Consider the following 25,041-nt stretch of genomic DNA (forward strand, 5'->3'; position numbering starts at 1 on the left):
AGGGACTCCAGGGCCAGGCGAGAAGCAGGCAGAGCATCCTGCTGCTGGCTCCTCGGCTGAGGCCACTCCAGGAAGGGTCGGGCCACCAGAAAATTTGCCTATCTTTGCTGCCTGCTGGCCATGAGTGAACTCTCAGCTTGGACACCCGGGGAGTCCTCAGGACTCCAAATAAACAGAGGCTCCCAGTGCTCACCAGAGGAGGTTCCTACAGCTGCTTCAAAGCCTGGGCACAGCCTGGGCGTTCTCCATGCCTCCTACAGTGTCAGGTAAACCGATGCCCCTTCCACCTGCAGGGAGCTTGGCGCTGTGGTCAGGGTCGGTCATGGCCTGAGTTGACTGGGTCTCTCACTCCCTCTGCTGGCTTTCCTTAATAATGGGGAGCATGTATGGAGGCTTTCAGTGGGTAGAGGTGGAGAGAGGAAGGGGAAGGGCTGCCAGTGGGAAACGAGGAGCAATGGTGAACGGACCCTCCTCCTGCCCATGGCGGGACCTGGAAGCTCTGCCAGACATGGCAGCTATGCCCTGCCTTGTGCTCCTGTGCCCCTTGCCCCTTCCTGTTTTGTCCCCTATGTATAGTCTGCTTTATATGGATGGAGAGGGCTTAAAGAACGGGGGTGCTTATAGGAGGTGTAATGAAGCCCGGCGAAGGAATGCAGGATCAACTCAAGGAATAAGCACTGTCCTGTGTGCCGTCTCCCAGCCAGCCAAAGAGCTGGCATCAGCACAGCTGCCAGGCGGGTGCTCTACATAGGTGACCTTCTTCAGTCGTTATCCGCCAGGGTCTACGGAGGAGGACACTGAAGCTAAGACACACTTAGGAATCTATCCAGACAACCGAGGTCAGCACGGGGCCCCTTCCAAGACCCCACACTGACTTTCCCCTCTTGGGGTTTCCTTGAAAGCCATCGCGCTGGGTCCTGGTGGAACATCGCATCTCGCTGGCACCAGTGGAACAGGCAGATCCTCAAAGATGTCTCCTTGTACGTCGAGAGTGGGCAGATCATGTGCATCTTAGGGAGTTCAGGTAAGCTTGGGACGGAGTACTCTAATTCTCAGCGAGGATTCAGAAAAGGCTTTTGCTTGATTTGAACACCACACCGAGGAAACAGGTTTAAGTTGTAGCAAGAAGGCCACAGGTTTGATATTAGAATGAAATCTAATGACATGTCTGACTGCGAATGGAACCTGGTACTAATAAGAAATCTTTAGAGAGATTCTTGAAAAAGAATAAAGTCCCGACTAACATTTAAGTTAATTCATATTTCAAAGTATGGAAATCACCTAGCAAAGAGCCCGTCATAGTAAACAGAATTTCCCTCATCTGTACTTTATCTAGAGACATGAAAAGGAATTAAATGAGCTCAAAGATGCCCATTTATCCCCCATTTTCATGGGTCCCTTTTTTTTTTATCATGATGTATTTCAAATATATAGGCAAGAATAGAGAATAAAATAAAGACTGTTCATGTATCAACATCTGACTTCATACATCTTAACATTATACCATATAGCAGACCTTTTTTTTTTAAGGAATTAAATATTACAGATTCCACTGAGGCTCTCTGTGTGCCCATTCCTCACCTCACCCTTCTCCTCCTCTTTCTCTGAGTAACTACACTTGAGCCTGAATTGATCTGTCTTTGTGTCCCTGCATCACTGAAGGTGTAGCCTGCAGTGAGGTAGCTGCTCGTGGCTGAGGGCAATGCCCGTAAGGTTCACGGCCGTGAATCCTCGGCAGGTGGGGGATGGGCGCATTGGCCCTGACAGCGGATCTGTGTGCCAGGTCACAGTGTCCTCCACACTAGGTTATCTTGCACATTTTAAGGTTGAAAGATTATGACAAATCGGCTTCACAGGAGCCTCTTGATTGAGTTCTTGCTTGCAAATTGTTGACGTGCACTGCCGCTGTCCACTTGCATTACCTTTTTCAATAGAGATGGATACTGTAAGCCTGCGACGAAAGTTAAGCGTGATCGGCCTCTTTCCACCCTGGGAGTTGAACCCACAGCCACTCCCCTGCTACAGCAGGTGGACAACTGGATGGCAAGATGGTGTTAAGATTAAAAGAAAATGACTAAAACTGTTACATTGTCCTGTGATCTCCTGTCGGTTCCTATTTCCAATTTTTAACCATTTCTAACTATATGCATGTACTGTGACAGCCAGGGTCATTCTAATTTTCCTTTTTATAATTATAACATACTTCTTACAAAAGAACAAAAGATGGGTAATTCCTATAATAATTTATTACTTGTTGCCTTCCTTGTGTAAGATTAAAAAGAATGGCATGTAGCACATGACGAGGAATTGAACCCGCCTTCTCAGAAGTGTGCCCCACAGGCCAATGTCATGCTTCATGCATGTCTCAGCAGGACATTGGGTGTGGATTCTTGATTTGGGGGCACGTGGGCTAGATTCTGATGATGCCTAATCATGGTTTTATGACAATGTCTATGCTTTTATACTGAACATGAATTTACAGTAGACTGCAAATTCCACCAGAGTGAAAGTTTTGTCTTTTTTTTCCTTCTGTATCTTCAACAACTAGAACAGCGCTGGCTGGCCACATAATAGGTGCTTAATAAGTATTTGTTGAATCAATGAGTAAGCAAATGAATAAATTATATAAATTACTCAGTGTTTCATAAAATGACATGATTTCATTAGTGTCTTATCTAAAGCAGCATTGTTTATCAAATCTTTATTCGTGAAGCAAAAGATGACTTAGATGCTCAAAGTTTCACTAGAGAATGGTCGAATGCAAGCTTGCCTAGGGTCACCCAACTCTCCAAGAACAGGTAACCTTATTTGACTCATTATTTGCTATCAGTTAGGAACTAGACTCTGGGCAACATGTTCCCTTGCAGAAGACTATTTAGGAACAAACAATTTCTGTCCCTTTAGGAAAGATAACCCCAAAGGTCATGGGGTTATTGCCCTGTAAAGCATTAACCTTCTTTTTTATTGTAGTAAAATACAGATAATATAAAATTTACCATCTTAACCATTTATAAGTACACAGTTCAGTGGTATTAAATACATTCACATCGTTGTGCTACTATTACCACTATGCATCCCCACAACTCTTTTCATCTTGTAAAGCTGAAACTCTGTACCTGTTAACGATAACCCCCCGCTTTTTCCCTTCCCTCAGCCCTGACAACCACCATTACACTTTCCATCTTTATGATTAAGACTACTCTACCTCATGTAAGTGAAATCATATAGTATTTGTCTTTTCGTGACTGCTTTCTTTCACTCACGTAAGGTCCTCAAGATTCATCCATGTTGTAGCATATTGCAGAATTGTCTTCCTTTTTAAGGCTAAATGCCATTGCATATAGATACCTTATTTTACTTATTCATTCATCCATTAATGGAAGCAATGTGGGTTGCTTCCACGTTGTAGCTATTGTGAATAATACTACTATAAACAAGGGTGTACAAATATCATGGTAATTCTATTTTTAATTTTTTGAGGAACCACCATACTGTTTTTGACAGCAGCTGTACCATTATATATTCCCATAAATGGTGCACAAGACTTTCAATTTCTCCCCATTTTCACCAACATTTTTGTTGTTGTTTGTTTGTTTGTTTGTTTTTATAGTATCCATCCTAATGGGCATGGGATGGTATCTCATTGTAGTTTTGATTTGCATTTCCCTAATGGTTAGTGACATTGAGCATCTTTTCATGTGCTTATTGGCCATTCATATATCTTTTTTAAAGAAATGTCTATTCAAGTCCTTCACCCAATCTTGAATCAGGTTGTTTTTTTTGTTGTTGTTGAGTTTTAGACGTTCTCTATATATCCTAGATATTAATCCCTTATCAGATATATGGCTTGTAATATTTTCTCCCATCATGTGGGTTGCTTTTTTACACTAAGGATAGTCTTTTGATGCATAAAAATTTAAAATTTTCATGAAGTCCAATTTGTCTATTTTTTCTTTTTTTACCTGATCTTTGGTGTCATATCCTAGGGCATTAACCAAGTTTGTGTCTAACTTTGCAATTTATTCTAACCTTCTATTCTCCACTGACTATACCTAGTATATATGAATGAGCTTTCTCATCCTGCTGGTACCTTCCTTCATTAATGAGTTAATAAATATTTGACACGTTTTCAGAAAAACTCTCAGTTATCTATTTCCATGTAAGAAAGGATCCCCAAACTAAGTGGCTTAAAATAATAAAAATGATTTATTATTTTTATAATAAATGATAATAAATCATTTTTATTATTTATTATCCCTCAGGGTTTCTATGAGATAGAAATTTGGAAGTACTTAGGAAGTTCTGTATGGGACCTCTTATGTGGTTGTAGTTAGAAGCCAGCTGGGGCTGCGGTCATCTGAAGCCTTGGGCAGGACTGGAGACCCTACTTGCAAGGTGGCTCCCTTATATGCTGGCAAGCAAGTTGTTTTTGCTGTTGCTCAGTGAGAATGTGTGATATGAGAACAGGAAGCTCATAAGAGAACCCTGAGTGTCACCCATAGGAGACTGAGAAGGAGCCGGCCAAACCAGCAGGATTAAATCAAGAGGATGAAGTGGCACCAAAACCAAGGGAAAGAGAAATTTACAGAGAAGAGCAGGTAACACTGCCGAATGCTTCTGACAGGTCAAATGACATACAGGGAAATAACCATTCTATTTGGCGATAAGTAAGTAGCCTTGATGATCTTAGGGAGGCCAGTTTTGATGTAGTGATGGGACTGGAATCCAGGCTTCAGGATACTTAGAACTTCTGTCAGAGCTGAGATTGGATCCCAGAAATGTGAGGCCAAGAGGCTTCTAGTTAGAGAACCACATATAAGACCTAGTATCACGAATAGGAAATTTCAGGGCACATTTTGAAAGACAACCCCAATGAAGTCACATTTTGTTTCTTTACAATCACTCTCCTTTTCCCCCCAGGCGGACCTCTACCTGAATGCATTGGGGTTAACTCTGAGCTTTGTCACTGTTCCGGGAGCTTGGCTTTTTCATCTCTGTACTCCTCATAGCAACAAGTAGTTTCTTTAAACTATTGGAACAAAAGATCTCTTTGTTTTGCACAAGTCATCGTATCCTCAGTAGAATTCTCTTGCTACCTTTTCAGACAGTTCAGAACCTCCTGCCTATTTTCTGTCATTAATTCTAACTTCTTAGCAGCCTTTGATGGAAAGACCTGGTGACGCCTGTTCCTGTCTTCATTACCTTCTGGGCCTGTGTAAGCTTGAGTCCAATATGAATGTGGAGGGGGCTCGCTGGTGTCTGATCTTAAAGGCATCACCTAACCTCTAACCCTGGAAGAAGCAAACCAGGGGAAACGTCAACGTCTAGTCACCTCAGCACCAGGCAGTTTGCTCATCACAACTCCTCTGTGGGAAAGTTCTTAGCAATGACCAGGTGGGTTATGCCGGCTGAGGCCAACAGGATTTTACCAAAATACTCACCAAGCTTGTGCCTTTTAAGCTCTAATATGTGTGGGAATTACCCAGGGATCGTGTTAAAAAGCAGATTCTGATTTAGTAGCTGTGGGCCTTTTGCACTTCTAACAAGTTCTCAGGTGATGCTGATGCTGCTAGTTTCCAGACCACACTTGATTGGCAAGGCTCCAGGCCAGCGCTTCTCAACTTTTTTGGCACCAGGAACCGGTGCTCCTATGGGAATCTAATGCCTGATGATCTGAAGTGGAGCGGAGGTGGTGATGCTAGCGCTGGGGTGCGGCTGCAAACACAGATGAAGTTCTGCTCACTGACCTGCCACTCACCTCCTACTATGCAGCCTAGTTCCTAACAGGCCAAAGGCTGGTACTGGTCTGAGGCCCAGGGGTTGGGGACCTCTGCTCTAGGTAGTGCCCCTACTTACAGGAACCACCAGACTACGCCAGAAGGCTACAAAAATAAATTCAGATGTCCTAGGATCAAACATTTCCAAGAGCTTGGTTTTTCCTTTTATTCTGATCCTGTATTTTCTTTTTTCAACTTAAAACAGCTTTAAAAGCAAATAAACAGGCAGGCAAAGACCTTCCAGTCCTGACCCAGATGAGAGAAATGGCTTGTCCCTCCTCTCACTAAGGATATGCAGGAAAGACTCATTCATGTCATGACAATTTGAGCCACATGGCTAAAAAGAGAACAACTCGGGGTTAGACTGAGGACCCACCCAGGGTCTGGGGAAGTTCTTGTGAGGCCCCCTGGTAGGGCTCCTCCAGGGCCTTCTCCTCTCACCCCCACCAGGCTCGGGGAAAACCACGCTGCTGGACGCCATGTCGGGGAGGCTGTGGCGCATGGGAATGCTGCTTGGGGACGTGCGTGTGAACGGCCAGGCGCTGCGTAGGGACCAGTTCCAGGACTGCTTCTCCTACGTCCTACAGGTGGGCACATCTCCGGCCCCAGCCTCTACAGCCGGGGTCTGGGGAGACGCTGACGCCTCCCTCTCCCGCAGAGCGACACTCTGCTGAGCAGCCTCACCGTGCGCGAGACGCTCCGCTATACAGCGCTGCTGGCCATCCGTGGCGGCTCCCCCAGCTACATCCAGAAGAAGGTGGGTGCGGCCTGTCCTCACAGCGGCCGTGGGCTTCTGTCCAGGCTTCCCCTGGCCCCCCGAGCAGGGTCACGCAGGGATCACTCCCGCGCCCAGGGGCTTCGCGTTCCCTCCACTTGCCCGTTCCTCCCCTTGATGCTTCGCGCTTTTATTGTCTTAGACCTGCACTGTCTGGTGTGGCTGCCACTAGTCAGTCACATGTGGCTTTGAGCATTTGAAATGTGACTAGTTTTAATTGAGATGTGCCCCGCGTGTAAAATACATACCAAATTTTAGAAATTTCGTCTTAAAACACAGAATGCGAAATATCTCAATAATTTAAAAAATATTAATTATAGGTTGAAACGGTAATATTTTGGCTGCATCGAGTTGTTATATTATGAAAATTAATTTCACCTGTTCCTTTTTACTTTCTACAACGTAGCTAGTAAGATGTTTAAATTCTGTGGTCTGTGTGTGGCTTGCATTGTATTTCTATTGGATGGTGCTGTCTTAGGAGCTCAGTATTTCTTCAGATATGGTTACTTTCCCCATTGTGCTTTGCCCTGCAGCCCTGTTGAGACTTTTCTCAACTTTCTTTGAGGCATATTGAATGTGCGTCACTCAAACTGGATTAAGGTAATAAAGTAACTATTGAATTGTCACCTCTTTCTAGAGTCCGATCTGTTTCTTTCAATGTACCCAGTTTGGAAGTAGCCACAGGTAAACGTACAGGGATCTGACCTGGAAACATTGCCTTGTTTCTGTTTGGACTGTGAAGTGCCGGGACTGAGAATGCACAGAGGACTGAAGACAGGGAGATGTGCCATGCAAAACATGCACAATTCCCCAGGAAGTGGGCTCTCAGAGCTGCCAGAGGAGACGAGTGACATCTGTCTCACAGGCTTCGGCACCTTGAGGCCTCAGTGAGGTTCCTCCTGGGCACGCAAATGACATCGACAATTCAGGCTCCAAGTCTGGCCTTCGAAAAATGCCCTCGAGGCTCCCAGGGAATCCTTCATCTCATCTGAGGGTGCAGGTTACCCTATTTTTATCAAGCACTATTGAGCTTGTCCCTGGGGAGATGCTCATCTTGTTCCCTCACTGAACTCTCAGATGGGGCTTGGAGAATGGAACTAAGTCTATTTGAATTTTAGACAATTCTGGAATATAGTTTTCACCCCAGAGGCACCTTAGCAAGGCTCCAAGAAGGACCATCAACCCTGTAATGGAGGCATTATCTCCTGACACCCAAGGACATTCAGATCAGACAATTGGAAATTGCAAAGCTGAGAAATGAACTCAGGCCCTCTAGCTCCATCATGTCTCCCTGAGCTATACTGTGGTCTGTGAAGACACAGGTCAGAGTTCAGCCCACAGGCATGTTCACATGATTCAATGACCCTGATAGTGAGTGAGGGGCGAGCTCCTCTGCAGGCTTTCTCTCTGTTTGCTTTAGTATTTCTCTCTCTAAAAGGGGTAGGAGAGGATCGCATTGCTTTTTGGATGGGAGAAATATAGTCATGGACAAATTCTTCTGAATGACGTATTATGTCACATACTCCATTGAGAGAACCTGAAAAAGTTACTGAGCCCCTTTCCCCAGAAAATGCACATATTTGCATAAATATTCAGAAAAGTCGTGGATATCTTGAAATCAATGGCAAATTTGTTCCCCTGGTGAGTGGTCCCTCTCCCTGACACTGGCAGCTCCTAAATGTCCTGCAATAATTCTGCCTGCTTGAGAGTACTTTCTTAGTAAATCCAGTTCACAGGGTATATAAAATCCTGCAAAGAAATTTAGTGAGAAGGAAGTGCTGGTGATAATTGAGGCTGAGCACAGCAGATCTGCTTCTGTCTCCTAAGGAACCTGAACAGACTGTGGTTGACATGGACAAGCTGTGTCTATTGGGCTGTTGCTAAACTTCGTGCTTCATGGACCACTTGAAAGAACGCAGACAATCCTGCTCTCAATCCCAGCTCTGCCATTTGCAAATGGCATGACTTGGGGAAGTTACAGAGCTCTCTGAGGGTCTTTTTTCTCCTATAATAATGCATCTCTCCTGGAGTGGTGAGAAATAAATCAGTTTATGAGAGGACACATGGCATAGAGAAAGTTGATGATCCCAGTGGATCCCAATGGTCCCAATGGTACCTTCTAAGACTGAATTCCTTTCCCAATAGTGTCTGCAAAACATGGGAGAGGCTTCTTGCCGGAGTGAGAGACATCTGAAACAGATGATGTAAATGTCTTCTCGGCCCTTCTGAGCCAGGAGGGCAAGCTTTACTCCTTACTTGCTGTTGCAGAGCAGATGAAAGAGATGCCCAGGAAATCTGTCCTGGCTGGTGAGTTCATAAACCGGCCAGGTCAAGAGAGCTCAAATCTAGGATCCCTCCACTCTGATGGCAAGAGGAGACCCTCTTGTTCCCCCCCAGAACAAATCATATGGTTTATTTAAGTATGTTTAACCTTCTCATTATGTCTTTGTATCTATTTCAGATGTTTCTGTTTTGGTCAGAGTTTTACCTATGCCGTTGATCTACCCCCGTGTTGTAGAACCTTATTCCATAAAACATCCCTCTTTTACTCTAATCTAATTTGTTGTTGTTATTTTTTTAATGCAGTGTATTGGTTTCTTTTTATTATAAAAGTAACACAATCTCATTAGAGGTGTATGGGAACGAAACTCATTAACATATGTATGACTATTCTCAGTCCCTTTCTATCTGCTTTCCCCCGGGGCTTTCTGCAGATAAGAGGTAATCAGTAAGGCAGGGGCTAGAAATAGAGATCTTTGAAGAGTCTCTGGAGAGGGGATAAGCTGAGGAAGGAAAGAAGGAGGAGGAGGAAAGAGACCAACCTTCTTGATTAGAGAGTCGGTAAAGAATTTTTTTCGTTGTTGTTGTGGGCGAGTTGAGAATGAGGAGTAAGGAAAGGTTTCAGGGAGCTGCAGTGTGTCAGATAAGTAGAATGAGGAGAATTGGGGAGAAGAAATTTTAAGAAGTGTGGCTGTTATAAACTGGGCCCCCTTTAAAGTCCTTAAAGAGATTCAAGTAAAGATTGGCCTTTTTTAAAATTACTTTTGATAGCTGGATTATATTTCTTTGATGCAAAACCACATTGAGATTGGACCACAGGAGACAGAACAGGACTTACTTGGGCTATATAAGGGAAATCAGGTTTATTTCTAACCAAACTGGATTTTTTTAACATATAAAACATTCATTTTAATAAAGTTTCAAAAACCAAACATTAGAAAAAACAAGCTAAATTGTAACTCTGCTTTTTTTCCTACCCAAAAAGAGGCAAGGGGGATTTTTCTGTATGGGCGGGACCGTCTGCAGCGTCTGAAAACAGGAGTCCCGTGGAGTTTCCATTGTTTCCTGAAGCAAAACCAAGCAGTTTTGTTGCTCTGAGGACTTTTTAAAATAGTTCATGTTATTTGTTTTAATCGGCCCCATGAATTATGTTGTGCTTTGAAACGAGTTGGATTTTACTGGAACAGGCGTGCTTTCCCCAGGGTGCAGTGTGTCTGAACATGGCCCAGCACCTGGGGGAAGTGTGCTGCCCGTCCTCCATCATCCTCAGGCTGTGAATGGCGATCAGCTGCCCGGCAGTGACCAGTCTTCCTGGGCTTCGTGTCTCCTGCAGGTGGAGGCGGTCATGGCAGAGCTGAGTCTGAGCCACGTGGCAGACCGACTGATCGGCAACTACCACTTTGGGGGACTTTCCAACGGCGAGCGGCGCCGGGTCTCCATCGCAGCCCAGCTCCTCCGGGATCCCTGTAAGTGGGACCCATACCTGCCCCTAGCAGCTGCCTGGGCATCTTCCATGTGTCTGCAGATGCATTAGGCCTTTTCTTCACAGTCTCCATTCAAAAAGGGGTTTGTTTGGAACTGAAGTCACTGAGGACTTTCAAACCCGCTTGTTTTAGAAATACTACATAGTTTCTGTTGCTCTTCTATCATCCAAATATGAAACAGCTCTTGGTCTTGAAAGCACTGCACTTAATGTTCAATTAGAGTCTTTCATGAATATGAGATCCTGCCCTGTCCATCCTTCTTACTAGAGCAATACCGCTGTGTTGCTATGGAAAGCCAGTGAGCTTTGGTGTGACTAGAAGTATTTATGAATGGAAGCCATTAAAGGAGGACTTAAAAGTGTATATTTTGAGGGGAAGGGTTATCAAGATGGATAGCTTGCCACCTGGCTCCCTTGCTTGGTTTGATCATTCTCCCCATCGCCTGGGGAAACCTCACCACTATATGTACCTGGAAGAGAACATATTGTGTCTGGACAGTTTCTTTACACTGGGGGAGACCAAGACCTCCTGCTCTCCAGATGGAGCTTGGGCAAATAAGAAGGCAAATAAGAGAGGTGTTCTTAAGTGCCCTTGCCACTTTTTGGGTAGAAATAAGCTACAGTTAAACCCTCTAAAGCAGGGGTCCCCAACCTCTGGGCTATATCAATCAGTCCATGGCCTGTTAGGAACTGGGCTGCACAGCAGGAGGTGAGAGGCGGGCCAGCAAGTGAAGCCTCATCTATATTTGCAGCTGCTTCCCAGCGCTAGCATCACTGCCTCAGCTCCACCTCAAATAATCAGGCATTAGAATCTCATAGGAGCACTGGTCCCTGGTGCCAAAAAGGTTGGGGACCACTGCTTTAAAGAACTCAAACACCTGCCCACCTCGGACCTTGTTTCATGGGTCTGAGTGTTTTGCACTGCAAAGACCCTGTTAGCGCTGTGGCCATGAAACGGGTTGTGTCTTTTTAACCAGCCTCCTCTCAGCCTTTTAAAAACAACCTAATGCTCACCTGCCAGCCCTTGTTTCCCCAGGATCCCCTGGACTGAGCCCAAACAGTCCACAGTACCTTGTGAGAGGCCTGATCTGGCTGCTGCCCTGTTCCCTCAAGGATTAAACCTGAAATGTGCTCCAGAGGTGGGCGTTGGGTCCTTCTGGGTCAGGTTCTTTCTCCTGGGCTTGAGCTGGAAGATAGTTTACACTCAGTGTGCACTGTCTGGATGGAGTAAAACGGCTCAAATTAGGAACTGTCAAAATTCTGAGTTTAGAGCGCTGAGCCCAGGCTCGGCAGAGACTGAAATCTGCCCTTCTTTGCCGGCAGCCATCATGCTGTTTGATGAGCCAACCACTGGCCTGGACTGCATGACAGCAAATCAGATCATTGTCCTCCTAGCAGAACTGGCTCGCAGGGACCGCATCGTGATCCTCACCATCCACCAGCCCCGCTCTGAGCTCTTCCAGGTGAGAGAGGACATCTCTTGTTCTTGCTCAACTTGTCAAGGGTGGTACGTATGTGTGTGTTGAGCTGAGGATCACGGGGTAGAGATTAGTACTCACCAACCAGAACAGTTGGAGCCCAAAGCTTCTGATATGAGAAGGGCAAAGGATGGACGCTCACTTTCTTCAGCACCTACCATTTACCATATACCTTCGTGCACTAGCTCATTTAATCTGCACAACTGTCCTGTCAGATGGCTATCAGTATTTTCACTTTACACAGGAGAAGAGTGAGACTTAGAAATGATACAAAACTGATCCAAGATCATGCAGTTAATAAGAAGCTGGAATAGGCATTCTCGGTCCAGTTGGCTTCAAAGGCTGTGTTTTTCCACTAAATCATACAAGTTTCCTTCCAAAAATCTCACTTGATCCTCCTAAGACCCTTTTAGGGAGCTATTATTTGCCTTTTTTAGATGAGGATTTGAGATTTAAAAAAAATATTTTGTCCAAAGTGACTCACTCAGTGGCATGGCTGGGACTTGAACCCAGGTCCATTGATCATGTCCAGTAGTTGTCTTCTATCTGAGATGTGATGCTGGGCACAGGCTGAATGCACAGTGGCAATCCAGGCTGAAAAGAATAGGGGTGCATTTTGAGTGCCCTTAAATGGATGCAGTAAAAATACTGACGCATGGCTGAGATCATCAAAGGACTGACGGCTTGAAAACTTTTTTCCGTGAGGATGTGGTGACTTGATTACATGCTAACACCGTCTGTTGTCCAACTAGCTCTTTGACAAAATCGCCATTCTGAGCTACGGGGAGCTGGTTTTCTGCGGGACACCAGTGGAAATGCTTGATTTCTTCAATGGCTGTGGTTACCCATGTCCAGAACATTCAAACCCTTTCGATTTTTATAGTAAGTTTTTGTTTCACGTTCCCCATCATAAATGTTTTTTAAATTTTATCATCTCAGATTTCTGCCTGGATGACACTAGCACTAGTGAGTTTTATTTTTGCTTTTGTTTTGGTTTGTTTACTCCTCAAGGAATTAATTTTGCTGGTCAATTCACTTGCCACAGATCACGTATAAGAATGAGGTGGGAGATCTCTCTTAAATTGGGGTCCTTCTACTTTGCCAGAGAAAAATTCAGTTAGCTGAGCTTCAGAATTCTCCCAGTCAGCTCCAGTGGGCTCCTCATGGCTCTGCTGGTAGCTTTAAAATTTTCTGATTTTATAGGTGAGCATTAACAACAGGTATTATTCTGAGGAGATGAGGTATTATGGCTAGTATTCCTAAATCAATGATGAAACATATATTATTAGCTATTGTGTATATATGTGCATTTAAAAACACATACATTATTTCTTGTGGGGAAAAATTTTAGTGGACCTGACCTCAGTGGATACCCAAAGCAAAGAACGGGAAATAGAAACCTACAGGAGAGTCCAGATGATTGAATCTGCCTACAAGAAATCAGCAATTTATCAAAAAATCTTGGAGAATATTGAAAGAACAAAACATCTGAAAACATTACCAATGGTTCCTTTCAAAACCAAAGATTCCCCTGGAGCTCTCTCTAAACTGTGTGTTCTCTTGAGGTAAGAGCCTCACCCCATTTTAGGTGTGTCGACATCCACCAATAAAAGAAAAGGAATCAAAACGGGTTTGTCTTTCAGGAGAGTGACAAGAAACTTAATGAGAAATAAGCTGGCTGTGATTATGCGTCTGGTTCAGAATCTGATCATGGGTTTGTTCGTCATTTTCTTCCTTCTTCGAGTCCAGAATGATGTGCTAAAGGGTGCTTACCAGGACCGCGTGGGTCTCCTGTACCAGTTTGTGGGTGCCGTGCCATACACAGGCATGCTCAATGCAGTGAATCTGTGTAAGTGCCATGCATAGGCGGCGTGCCTTGGTGGCAGGGGCAGGCTAGGGGAGTGATCCTCTCTCCCTGAATATCTTCCTTCTCCAGTCACCACCTTGCAAGTATCCATAATTATCAGGGTGTTTCTCTGAATTCAACTCCATCTTCTCTCTCTGGGAAAGGTAACTACTGAGCTACTAATCCTTAGTGAATTAGTTCACGAGGTGGATCTCTCTGAGGGTCTCTAAGGATCCAAGGAAAATGAAGTTATGAGATACTAATGGGCAGAGTTTGGAAAGTTTATCAAAAGACCATCTCTGGTATCCTATCCTGGCCGTTAGGATCCTCAGTCAATGGGGCTTGGATACCTGGCCAACTGTGTGCTGTTACATTCTTTTTGGAGCCTATTTTAGGATAGCCAGTACCTAATTTTCAAACTCAGTGGGAGTCCAGAAGCAATACCTAGTTGCCTGATGTTCTGTGCCAAGACCTTACACACAAAAAGACAAAGTGCTTCACATTACTCATTTGTGCCCCTTTTTTGCATGTGTGTTCTTGAATTCATGACACTCCTCCTTCCACCTTAGGGAGAAGGAAACAAATTTGCAACCATGTCGTAATTCAGGTAGAGTATAGATTTCTAGGGTGGGGGATATGTATAGCTCTACGATGGCAGGTCCCCTCTTTGCATGACTTGGGAGCCCCAGCCAGTCCTCCTCATTCAGCCCTGACAGACCCCAAGTTCGGTTTGGGTTAGCTCTCCCTCCCTCAGCTGTGTGGTGACTGACTGTTCTGAAACCTGCCTTCCTTGTCCAGTTCCTGTGCTGCGAGCTGTCAGTGACCAGGAGAGCCAGGATGGCCTGTACCAGAAGTGGCAGATGCTCTTGGCCTATGTGCTGCACGTCCTCCCCTTCAGCATCATTGCCACCATGATTTTCAGCAGTTTGTGTTACTGGTAAGGAGGTGTTCACTGGTGTTCAGTCCTTCTGGGCCAGGCCTCTCGTGGGGTCCCACATGGCCAGTGGGCCCTGTGGAGGGAGAGCTCCAGGGTAGGGAACCATGTAGTTCTCTGTACTTTTCCCCCAACAGCACTCCTGTTTAGCAGAAATATTAACATGCTTGCTTATGAAGTGGAGTCCTAGATTCAACTGAAGCAAGTATGGTATATGCAGTGTAAAACCTTTCCAAAATCTATAAATTGCCACATTCCAAAAATACATCGAACCCTAAAGTATTTCAGATAATGGATTGTGGACATAAACAAATCTCCAGATGACTTTAATTTAAGAAAGTGTAAGATTGGTATTATAAGGGGCATGAATACTATGCTAAGAAATATAGTAATAATAATAATTAACACATATCGAACATTTGCTTTATGTCAGGCACCAAGAGCTTTAAATATATTAATTCATGTAATCCTTGCAACCATTCTATAAAGGTGATATTATAATTATCCTTGCTTGTAGGCAACGAAACTGAGGCACAGATGAAATAAGTGTCTTCCCCATCTCATGTCCATTATCCCAGTTAATTACAAAAGGAGAACAAGAGTCCATTGGTTGGGTGGGGAGAAGGACTTTTGGAGGCTTTATGGAGAACTTGAGAGACAGCAGCATTTCAACAGATGGATAAGGGAGGAAGGGCATTCCAGGGGAAGAAGGAGCAGGGACATAGGTTCAGAAGCAAAAACACACAAGACTTTTTCAGAGAAGAGGTTCAGTTGCACTGTGGAGGAAGCAGTGGAAAATATGGCTGCCAGCCTTGGAGTCTGGTAGGGGATGTGCTAAATGCCAGACCAAGGCGCTGAAGTGGATTCGATAATGGGACACAGAAGAGAATTTGGGACCCATCCGTGTTGGACTCTAGAGGGCGAGGTTGGCATCACTTTAGCAGCAAACTGGAGTTAGGGCAGAGACGCTGGACAGCCAAGTGAGGAGTCTTGGCAACAGTCTATAGGAAAGGAAGAGGCCTTAATGAAGAGAGAAGCAGTGGCAACATAAAGGAGGAATCGCTTTGAGATCCGGAGAGAGTAGAACCAGATGGACTCAGAAACTGAATGGATTTGTTGGGGGTAAATACAGTCATGAACGATGCCTGGGTTTCCAGCCTGAGGAATGAGAAGGTGACAGCTTCTTTATCAAGTTTGTCTGGAAAGAGAATGGATTTGGTTTTGAACATGTTCCATCTGGGATGCTATTGGACACCCAACTGGAGATGTCAATCTGAGGTTTGGGAGATAGGTTGGAGGAAAGAAAGAGTAAAGACCTAGTAATGAATCTTACAGGAGAGAGGGTCAAGAGGGGAGGAAGCAGTGAAGATAAAACCTTAAGTGGTGGGGAAGAGGAAAGTGATCCAATGACAGCGCAGAGGGGTGGTCAGAGAAGTAGAAGGAGAAGCAGGATCAGGCAGCACCAGAGAATCCAAGAGAGGAGAGAATATCAAGGAGGTGTAGTAAACCCATTCAGTATTGCAGAGGTTCAAGGAGGTGAGGTATAAGATTAAGAGTCACTGGTGATCTTCCGGAAAAGAGTAGAGTGGTGGAGGTGCAAGTCAGGCTTACGAGGGGGTGGTATAGGGTAGGATGAAAGGGGGCAATTGCTTAAATGGTTATCAGGCTCAAAGAATGCTTGTTTTAGGAAACGGTAAATAAGATCATCAGGGGAAAAAAAAATACATTAGATTGAGATTAGATGACACTATAGCAAAACTGGATAATTCACAGATAGAGTTTACAGAGTAGACCAAGGAAAGGATAGGGGAATCAGGATAACATGGGACCAGGGATGCAAGTAGATAGGATCACGCTGGGCAAAGAGGGGGAGAGAGAAAGAGAGAGAGCGAGAATGAGTGCACATGTGCAAGACATGGAGGATGAAAGGTAGGGAAGATAAAGATAGTGAGAAATTCAACAAGTGGGAGGTGAACCATCTGCTGGGCACTGGGGAGAGAGTACGAAATTGGGCAAAGAGGGTAATTTAAAGTAGAGATTTAATGAGACATGCTATTGGGAACCAATAAGCAATGAGAAAAATTAGGGGTCTGGGGTCGGCTGAGGCAAAGTGGCAGAGGGGATCCAACTAGTACAGCAATATGCCTTGTTCAACACACTTTCAGTTGCTTAAGTTAGGGAGCAGGAGTCCCCAGGTGCGGGGATTGGTAAGGAAAGACTAGCAAAAGAGGGCAAAGGTCAGAGGCAGTGAAGGCTTGGAGAACTGAAAGACAGGAGGGAGGCCTTCATTAGAGAGGGCATTTTCAGAATCTGAAATCTTGGAAGTGGAACACTTTTGAGTAACATTTAAGTCCAAGATGCAGTGAGTGATCAAGTTTAGGTGGAGGGAGCCACTGGCATTGATCAGGTTACCTGACCAATCAGGAGGCATTGATGTTGATGGTTCATCAATCAAGAAGGTTAGAGACCTTGGAGATAAGGATGGTGGATAGGGATGGAAAGAATGACCCTGGTTCAGATGCTATGAAATCATCAAATTTTCTCTCGAAAATCTTAAAAGTCACAGTGGATTCCACTGGGGAAGAGAATTAATAGTATAAGCAAACTTCATGATTTGTGTGAGAGGAAAGGCAGATGGTCTTGAAGAGTGGTAGGAACAGGTGGATATTAGACATGCCAACTCCTTTCCTTACTCTACAAATGAAAAAAAGAGCAGCCATGTCTAATGGTTGTTGAGGACATGCTATGACTAGGGAAATGTTATTTGGTGTTGGTAGAATAAAAGACAAGAATGGAATGAAGTAGGCTTGGGGAGGGCTAATCAGATAGAAGATGAAAGCAGTGAAGGGTGTTCACACTGTCAATAACCCCATATAACAGTGATGAGGTTCAGGGAGAGAGGGGCTGAGAGGCAGACTGGGAGAGCTCTTAGCATTAGGATGGTAGGTTAGCTCTGGTAGGAGCAGTGCTAGCTCGGCAGAATTGTGGTTATTTATGGAGAAGCCTGGAGAGTTCAACAACCTTACTTATTGCAGTTAATTGTGACCACTGTCTAAGTGTCAATATTTTCCTATGAGAGCTGAAGGAGATGAAAAAGGGCAAAGGTGGCTCACATTGAGTTGGAGCCAACAGAAACCATTTGCGGTAATAAACGGTCTCAAATGTTGGCTCTTCTCAAAAGGCCTTTCAAATGGGAGTTTGACTTGCTCTGCAAACTCTTCCCCCAACAAATCACCATGGACTCATTCATAAAAGGCAAAAGTGGTATCTTTTCTTAAAAGATAACCCTTAGAAACAAAAGACCTTGTGTTTTTTTAGGACTCTGGGCTTAAACCCTGAGGTTGCCAGGTTTGGATATTTCTCTGCTGCTCTCTTGGCCCCCCACTTAATTGGTGAATTTCTAACTCTTGTGCTACTTGGAATGGTCCAAAATCCTAATGTGGTCAACAGTATCGTGGCTCTACTCTGCATTGCTGGGGTGCTTGTGGGATCTGGGTTCCTAAGGTAAGTGTAACGAGTCAAAGGACTTAGACTGGTATGATTTGTTGTTAATGATCATCTGATAATGATTATTATTAAGGAATTCCACAGGAGAGCTATGTGATACTGGTCAAAGGTATCACCTTATAGTCTGGAGTATTTACAGTGCTTACTAATCATTATTGCTTAGACCTTGCTTAAACTGTCTGCCATCTGCTCAATAAAATGACTTTACATAGAGAATCAGGACATGTTATCAATATGATTTACATGTAATAATCCATTATAACAACAGGAGGAAAACCCATCCATTCTCCAGAAAAACTCACAGCCTATATTACAAGTTAAATAGCATATATTTAGTTCATTTCTGCTCCTGCACTGTTGAGTCTCTATTCCAGTTCTCAATTCCCAGTTTCTTTTAGGAAGTAAGAATAGTCAGATAAGAAAAGAGCCTCCAAGATAAAAGACTGCTCAAGAAAGTATCAGGACTAAAAGAATGCACTCCAAATGTTAACATTAATTATCTCAACAGTAATTAGCTCTGGGTGATATATATTTAGTTTTGTTCTTCATATTTTCCTATATTTTGTCAATTTTCTATAATGGACAAGCATTGTTTTATAACCAAGAAAAAGATATATAAATAAATAAAAAGTAGTATATATAACATGACATTTTATATTAAAAGTAATATAAATAATATAAAATAGCATAAATAAAAAATATGCAAATATATAAAAGTAGTAGCAGGAAGGGTAAAAGTGACCCCAGGCAAATGATGTAGATGGGATCAAATATGTAAATTACGGGTCCCTGAGGAAATGTGAAGAAGGTTCTGTTTCTTTCACTTAAAAAATCAAAGAAAAAAGCTATTGAGTATCTATCACATGTAATTATATTTATATGTTTAATTATTGCTCTCAAAGCAATCCATGTTCAGGTAAGAAACTAAGCTCAGACTTCATTGAGCTCCAGTCACACCACTGTGAAGATTGTCCTAGGATGCACATGGCTCCCTGGAGAGAGGACTGAACCTGGAGTCAGAGACTTCCTGTACCACTTAGCTGCCATGTGACCATGGGCAAGTCACTTTTCTATCTAAATTAGTTTCCTCATTTACCAGAGATCATTATCTTGGCCCAAGCTGCCTCAAGGGATCATGAGAAGCAATGAGATAATCAATGTGAAAATACTTCATAAGCTGTAGTGAGTTATACAAAGGCGATATATTAAGTTTAAGTATACATGCTTTCTTTTTTTTCCATTTAGCAATATAATATGGACAGTCCCATGTCAATAAATTTAATCATTGGTTCCTCCCTCTTGGTGTACTTTCGTACACCAAGGATTTCCATGACATAGCTGGTTCTCTTCCTGTGTCTCACTGATCAGTTTGTCTCCCTTTGCCACCTACACAAAGGCCGCCCACCATTCCCCGGTGGCTAGATGAGCTCTCCTTTTGTTTCCCCATTTTTTCTCATAGCCCATCATGTGATTCTCCTTTTAACATTGTCATCCTCTTAAGGGCAGCAGCTCTGTCTCATTCATCATTATAGTTCTTCTCAGCGGCCACCCCAAGGCCTTGAACCAATTTAATTAGGTTTTCAAATTGAATGAGTGAATAAATGAATGACTGCTCTCTCTGCCTTGACTGCCCACACACTGGATCAGTCATCAAATCATGCTGGTTTTCTTCTCTGATGTCAAACCACAAATACACGTGGAGCTTTGACTTTGTGTTTTGCCTTGTGTGGTGCAGTACAAGATGAAGGCACACAGTTCCCACCTCAAGGAGGTAACACTCTAGCCTGCTGGGCAGCCATCCTCTAGTGGCCATCATCCTATTCCAGGCCTCTGTTATCTCAAACTTGAACTGCTGTAGCTTGTTCCCCTTTTTGCTGTTCCTAATCTACCCTATTCCAGTCCATCCTACTTGCTGATGCCATATTTTCTTGAAAAAATGATTTCAACATGATTTCTCTCATGATCCTTCAATGTCAATCCAGTGCAACACCCTGAAATGGCTGGATCTTGGCTATCATTCCAAACTCACCTCCCATTGCTCCCACTTCAAGTCCTCTGCTTCAGCCTTTCTAAGTCCATTCGGTCCCATATCCAGCCCTTGACATGCCTGTGTTCATAACCATTCTGCCTTCCGAGAGTGTCCTTCCTCTTCCCCTACTTTCTCCCCAGATTCCTACCTATCTTTTCTAATTAGTGGCCTCTCAATATGACTAATTCAATTTCATGCCTTAGAAAATTGCCAAGAACTACAAGTCATGAAGTTTGGGGGGTCACTTGGAAATAACTGAAACCATATATACTAAATACAGGACTGTCATGGATATGTGGTACTGATTTTTTATACTTTCTAGGCACACATCACTCACCACTGTGTATTTTTACAGTCTTAAGGATATGCAGTCTATGTCCCCAATGACACTCTGAGTTCTTTAGTAGAGGGATACTTCCTTTGAATTTCTCAAGCACCTAGAACTAGCGCCTTGCAAACAGAAAGAATTTAATCATACTTGTTGATTCATAGAAGCTATATAGTGGACCAAGAAGACCACAAGGTCAGCAAGAGGTTTCTCCTGAAATAGGCTGAAGAGGAGACATAGTTCATTTTCAAAATGAATCTCTGCTTGCTCTGCCCTTTACCCTTGTATTGTAGTTTAGTTCTCACTTCATACACTACCACCCTCAAATCTGTTTAATCACAAAAGTCCCCCCCCCTTATGTGATGTGTGTTAGGTGTTTTTTCTTTTACGTTTATGTCAATGGTGCTTACCAAAAAAATTAGACACCAATCTATCATTAGGGGCTTGTTAAATTAAGGTTTCTACTATAATCGATCACCACGCTGTGATAAAAAAAATGACGGCGTCCTATACTTACTAATTTGGAAGAATGTCTGAGACATATGTTTGGTTGAAAAACAGCAGGTTAGGAAGGAGTATGAAGTATTAATGCCGTTTATGTAAAATCTTATAAACACACATATACACATGTCACATATATCACCAAAATGTTAACAATAGTTATTTCTGGGCAGTGGTATTTCTTTATACTTTTCAGGAGTGTTTGACATTTTTTCTAGTAAGCATAGTTTTTTATAATGAGTGATGGAAAACTGTACTCATGTTGGGAAATATAAAATAAGGGTTGCCTTTCTTTTCATTTGGTAGGACTATTGTCAGAGCCTATTGAATTTCATCTCCCTTGCTCTCTCTTTTTTTCTTAAGAAACATAGAAGAAATGCCCATTCCTTTTAAAATCTTCACTTATTTTACATTCCAAAAATATTGCTGTGAGATTCTTGTAGTCAATGAATTCTATGGACAGAATTTCACTTGTGGTAAGTAATCTATTTTGGAATATTATTTTTATGTAGTACTCCGAGGAAGCGATTTGCTGAGAGAAATGTATTTTTTAAATAAAGCTATATTTTATAATAAATAGATTTAAAACCTTGTTTTGAAATGAAGGTCTAGCATTTTTTCTGATTTTTAAAATAAAAGAAAATAAGCACTAGTCAGGTTAGTCACCTGTCAAAGGTCAATAGCTTAAGGCCCCTCTGTTTTTAGAAAATGACAGACCCAGTGGACACTGAGGTAAACTCCAGTATATTTTGGATGGAATCCAAACAGGATGAAGCAAGCCGCAGTGGCTTCTTGTTCCCCAAAGTGTACCTAGTATATAGCTGAGGAAAGCTATTTTTGGCAAAAGTCAGTTCCTCAGTGCCATGAGAGGGCAGCAGGGGCATAACAAGGTCCTGCTGGCCATTGGCAATCCCAGGCCACTCTGTGAAGACTACTAAGAACAGGGTAGAATTGAATAGTTGTTTTAAACATCTTTAGGTAATAACATCAGTAACTTTAGGATGTTTAGTGTTAAGTGATCATAAGTGACCATGACTTTTATCAGTCGTATGGTAATGAATATATACCCAAACTGGAAACAAACCCATTTCCACCTTTGGTGAAGCCAAGGCACAAAACACACATAACAAAACACTGTTGCTTCATCTAATGATGAGTTCCAGGCTCTCTCAAATGTCCTGTATCTTTCATGAAGAAGGGTTCTCAGCAGGGTGCCAAGAACTTAGTGGGCACTTGGTAAATACTTGCTGATTAAATTACTTGGGACATGATTTAATCAGCAAGTGTTTACCAAATGCCCCAAACTGACATTGTTGATCTTTTCCCTGGCAGGCAGCTCAAATGGTTCTGTGTCAACTAATCCAATGTGTGCCTTCAATCAAGGAATTCAATTAATTGAGAGAATCTGCCCAGGTGCAACATCCAGATTCACAACAGACTTTCTGATTCTGTATGCATTTATCCCAATTCTTGTCATCCTAGGAATAGCTGTTTTTAAAGTAAGGGATCATCTCATTAGCAGATAATAAAGAACATTGCTGTGAAAATTGAACTTAAGCTCCTAGATGTACGTGATGGCTTTGGATGTCTGAAATAGAATGCCATGTGTTTCTTTTTTGATAGCACATCCAAAGTCTTTTAAACCATTAAGACTTCATTAGTGGCCCTCGGATCCACTAATGAATCCACTAGCCATGAATGCTATTCCAACTTGCAGGGACATGTGGTATTTGGAAATTATGACTAAGACAGCCCAAAAATGTAGATAATAATAATTCATAAAGTTATGGAGACTAGTATGACTGTTTTCTTCGCTCTAGACAGAAAAATAGGTCAGTTAAAAAGATTAAGCTTACACCTGATAAATGATTCAGTATAAAGAAAACATGTGAATGATTACTAACTGTAAGTGACAGAAAAAGGAGTTGCGGGTGTGATTGAAGCAAAGCGTCATGTGGAACTGGGTAAGAATGCTTTCATTTTTCTTTAAAAGCCCCTAATCACGTGCATATGTCCACATGAGGGGTCTGACTGACTTGATCACATCAAGAGGATGGTGGACAGATGTGGGATGATGACCACAGGTACAGAGTACTCAATGATCTTCTTTAGGGTTAAAATGAAAAACTGCAGGAATGGGCTGAACTGAGAACACAGCACAACAGACAAACCTCTAGTAATGTTTTTAAAGATTAGTTAGCTATTTTTCACTTTTCTCTTAGTTTAGTTATAAAATTAAAAGGCAAATGTTATTAGATAAAGTGTATGTACTGAGAAATGACATTTCTAAGGCTGGAGAGCAGCTGTTATTTAAAGTCCCTATAGAAAAGGTGCCGAACTGACACAACATTTACACTAAGAAGAACAGGGTTACACACTAGGAATTGTAATTGTAATGGAAATGTTCTTGAATTGTAAAGGGGAAAGAATGCTGATAAACACATATTACATATTTTTAGGGATAAATGTTGTATATAGGTTGTATATAAACGAGTTATATACTAAATGACTATGTTTCTGATTGATCTCCAAGTAATTCATGTACAAGTCTGAAATGAAACTGTTTCCACATTACCATGGTAACTCTGAGTGAGAATATCCTAGAGAATACATTAACTTGTTCAGTTACTATGACCTAACTTATAAAGAATGATAAATTATAGCATTTGAAATGTCTCACATTATAGTAAGAACGAGCATTTCATTAAGGAAACCACAGTAAAATTCTATTTCTTAGAACAGTATTTAAGGATCTGGAGACATTGGTAAATTACCAGAATAGTATTGTCAATTTTTATAAAGGGTCTTTGACACTGATGATTATGGTATAATAGTTACATAATGCCTTACAGATTATATATGTCACATCAGTTTTAGATAATTCTGGAGATGATAATCTATTAAAGTAGTTCAAAGAAAGTCCCACAGGAACCTCTTTTGAAATCAGCGATTTCAACTTACTAAAGATATGGGTGTACAACGTTAAGTGGAAACATTTTCAACTATTCATATGCAGATGAATTTCATTCTAGCTCAGAAACATTTGGAAAATTGACATAGCACATGACTTCAAGCTATTAAATGTTAGTGATACCATCTTGGAAAAACACAATGACTTTCAACATGTGACAGTTTGTGTCTTAAGTCAAAAATGGACAGTGATGTTTAAGGAAATCAAATTATATAATAAAAATTCCTGCTACTATTGTGAAATAAGCTGCTTCTTCCCACTGAGTCAGGGATGTTTCTGAGATCATAATGCTCACTATTAATTTAAAGGGAGTTCTTTCTCCATAGCAGTCAGGAATGGTGCCTATTTTCTCCTTAAGCTGAGGTTCCCTGGAAACATGCTGCAAATCCTGTTCTCAAGAGTGTTAGAACTACATATATTGCAACTAGTTTAGGATGTCTTATATCATTGCAATAATCAGGTAGCTTGCTGTTCACTCAAATACCACTCATCAGTCTTGGTGTTCTCGGGGTTAATAGATGTGCTTGTGTGAAGCTGGGTGCATGGTATATTGGAGTCAATATATTTTCTAGTGGAAATGGAAGAACACAGAGTAAATAACTTTCCTGGTTAATAACAGCAATTATACTTGCTCCAAATTGAATTTGCCTAGCAGGTACACAAATCTACAGGATTGAGAAGGCTTCTTAAAAGCTATTCCATCTTGAAGATAATCTTGGTTATTACCAACTTATGAAGTTTTGGCCTGTTTGTTGACAAAATATCTCTTTAAAAGTGCCTGTTCTTCAAAAATTATACTCAAGATAAGTATGTCAGAATCACTGGAGATGCTGATTAAAAATCTGGATTACTGAGCCCCATTCTGGACTGATTCCAGATTTCTGAGTATGAGGACTCAGGACTGTATATTTTAAATAAGCACATTTTTGGATGCTTTTTGTGCCTCACCATTAGACTAAAATTATGTGCTTGTGAAAGTGAACCCAATTCTAGTTTCCTACCAGCTACAGCTGAGAACTCTTTAGAGAAGAAATGTGTCTAATATGAACACTTAATCTTATATTCATAAATGTTACTAAGTGCTCTTGCTTTCGTATTCCTAAAAACATACAAGCAGAAACTTATAAATGCT

General features: G+C 42.3%; 1 protein-coding gene across 2 annotated transcripts; it reads left to right on the forward strand.

Annotated features, from left to right (window-relative positions):
* Window positions 1-35: 35 nt before the first annotated feature.
* ABCG5 (ATP binding cassette subfamily G member 5) lies at window positions 36-25,004 on the forward strand. 2 transcript variants are annotated; one of them, XM_039887282.1, is made up of 13 exons: window positions 36-266; window positions 903-1,024; window positions 6,228-6,364; window positions 6,436-6,534; window positions 10,166-10,298; window positions 11,639-11,778; window positions 12,546-12,675; window positions 13,145-13,358; window positions 13,437-13,642; window positions 14,438-14,576; window positions 17,892-18,077; window positions 21,302-21,414; window positions 22,271-25,004. In XM_039887282.1, exons 1-13 carry the CDS (start codon window positions 121-123, stop codon window positions 22,462-22,464), a joined length of 1,959 nt encoding a protein of 652 aa, XP_039743216.1. In that variant the 5' UTR covers window positions 36-120; the 3' UTR covers window positions 22,465-25,004. The 2 variants fall into 2 exon arrangements, with proteins under 2 accessions (XP_039743216.1, XP_039743217.1); XM_039887283.1 differs by lacking the exon at window positions 6,436-6,534.
* The last annotated feature ends 37 nt before the right edge of the window (window positions 25,005-25,041 follow it).

Source organism: Pteropus medius, unplaced genomic scaffold (genome assembly GCF_902729225.1).
Source record: "Pteropus medius unplaced genomic scaffold, Ma_sr-lr_union100, whole genome shotgun sequence".
In the NCBI taxonomy this organism is placed as follows: Eukaryota; Metazoa; Chordata; class Mammalia; order Chiroptera; family Pteropodidae; genus Pteropus; species Pteropus medius.

Coding starts and splice junctions, on each gene's coding strand:
- ABCG5 (XM_039887282.1), top strand. CDS start 121: ATGAGTGAACTCTCAGCTTGGACACCCGGGGAGTCCTCAGGACTCCAA. Junction 13,643..14,437: donor GCTCAATGCAGTGAATCTGT/GTAAGTGCCATG, acceptor TTCCTTGTCCAG/TTCCTGTGCTGCGAGCTGTC. Junction 18,078..21,301: donor GTGGGATCTGGGTTCCTAAG/GTAAGTGTAACG, acceptor TTTTTTCTTAAG/AAACATAGAAGAAATGCCCA.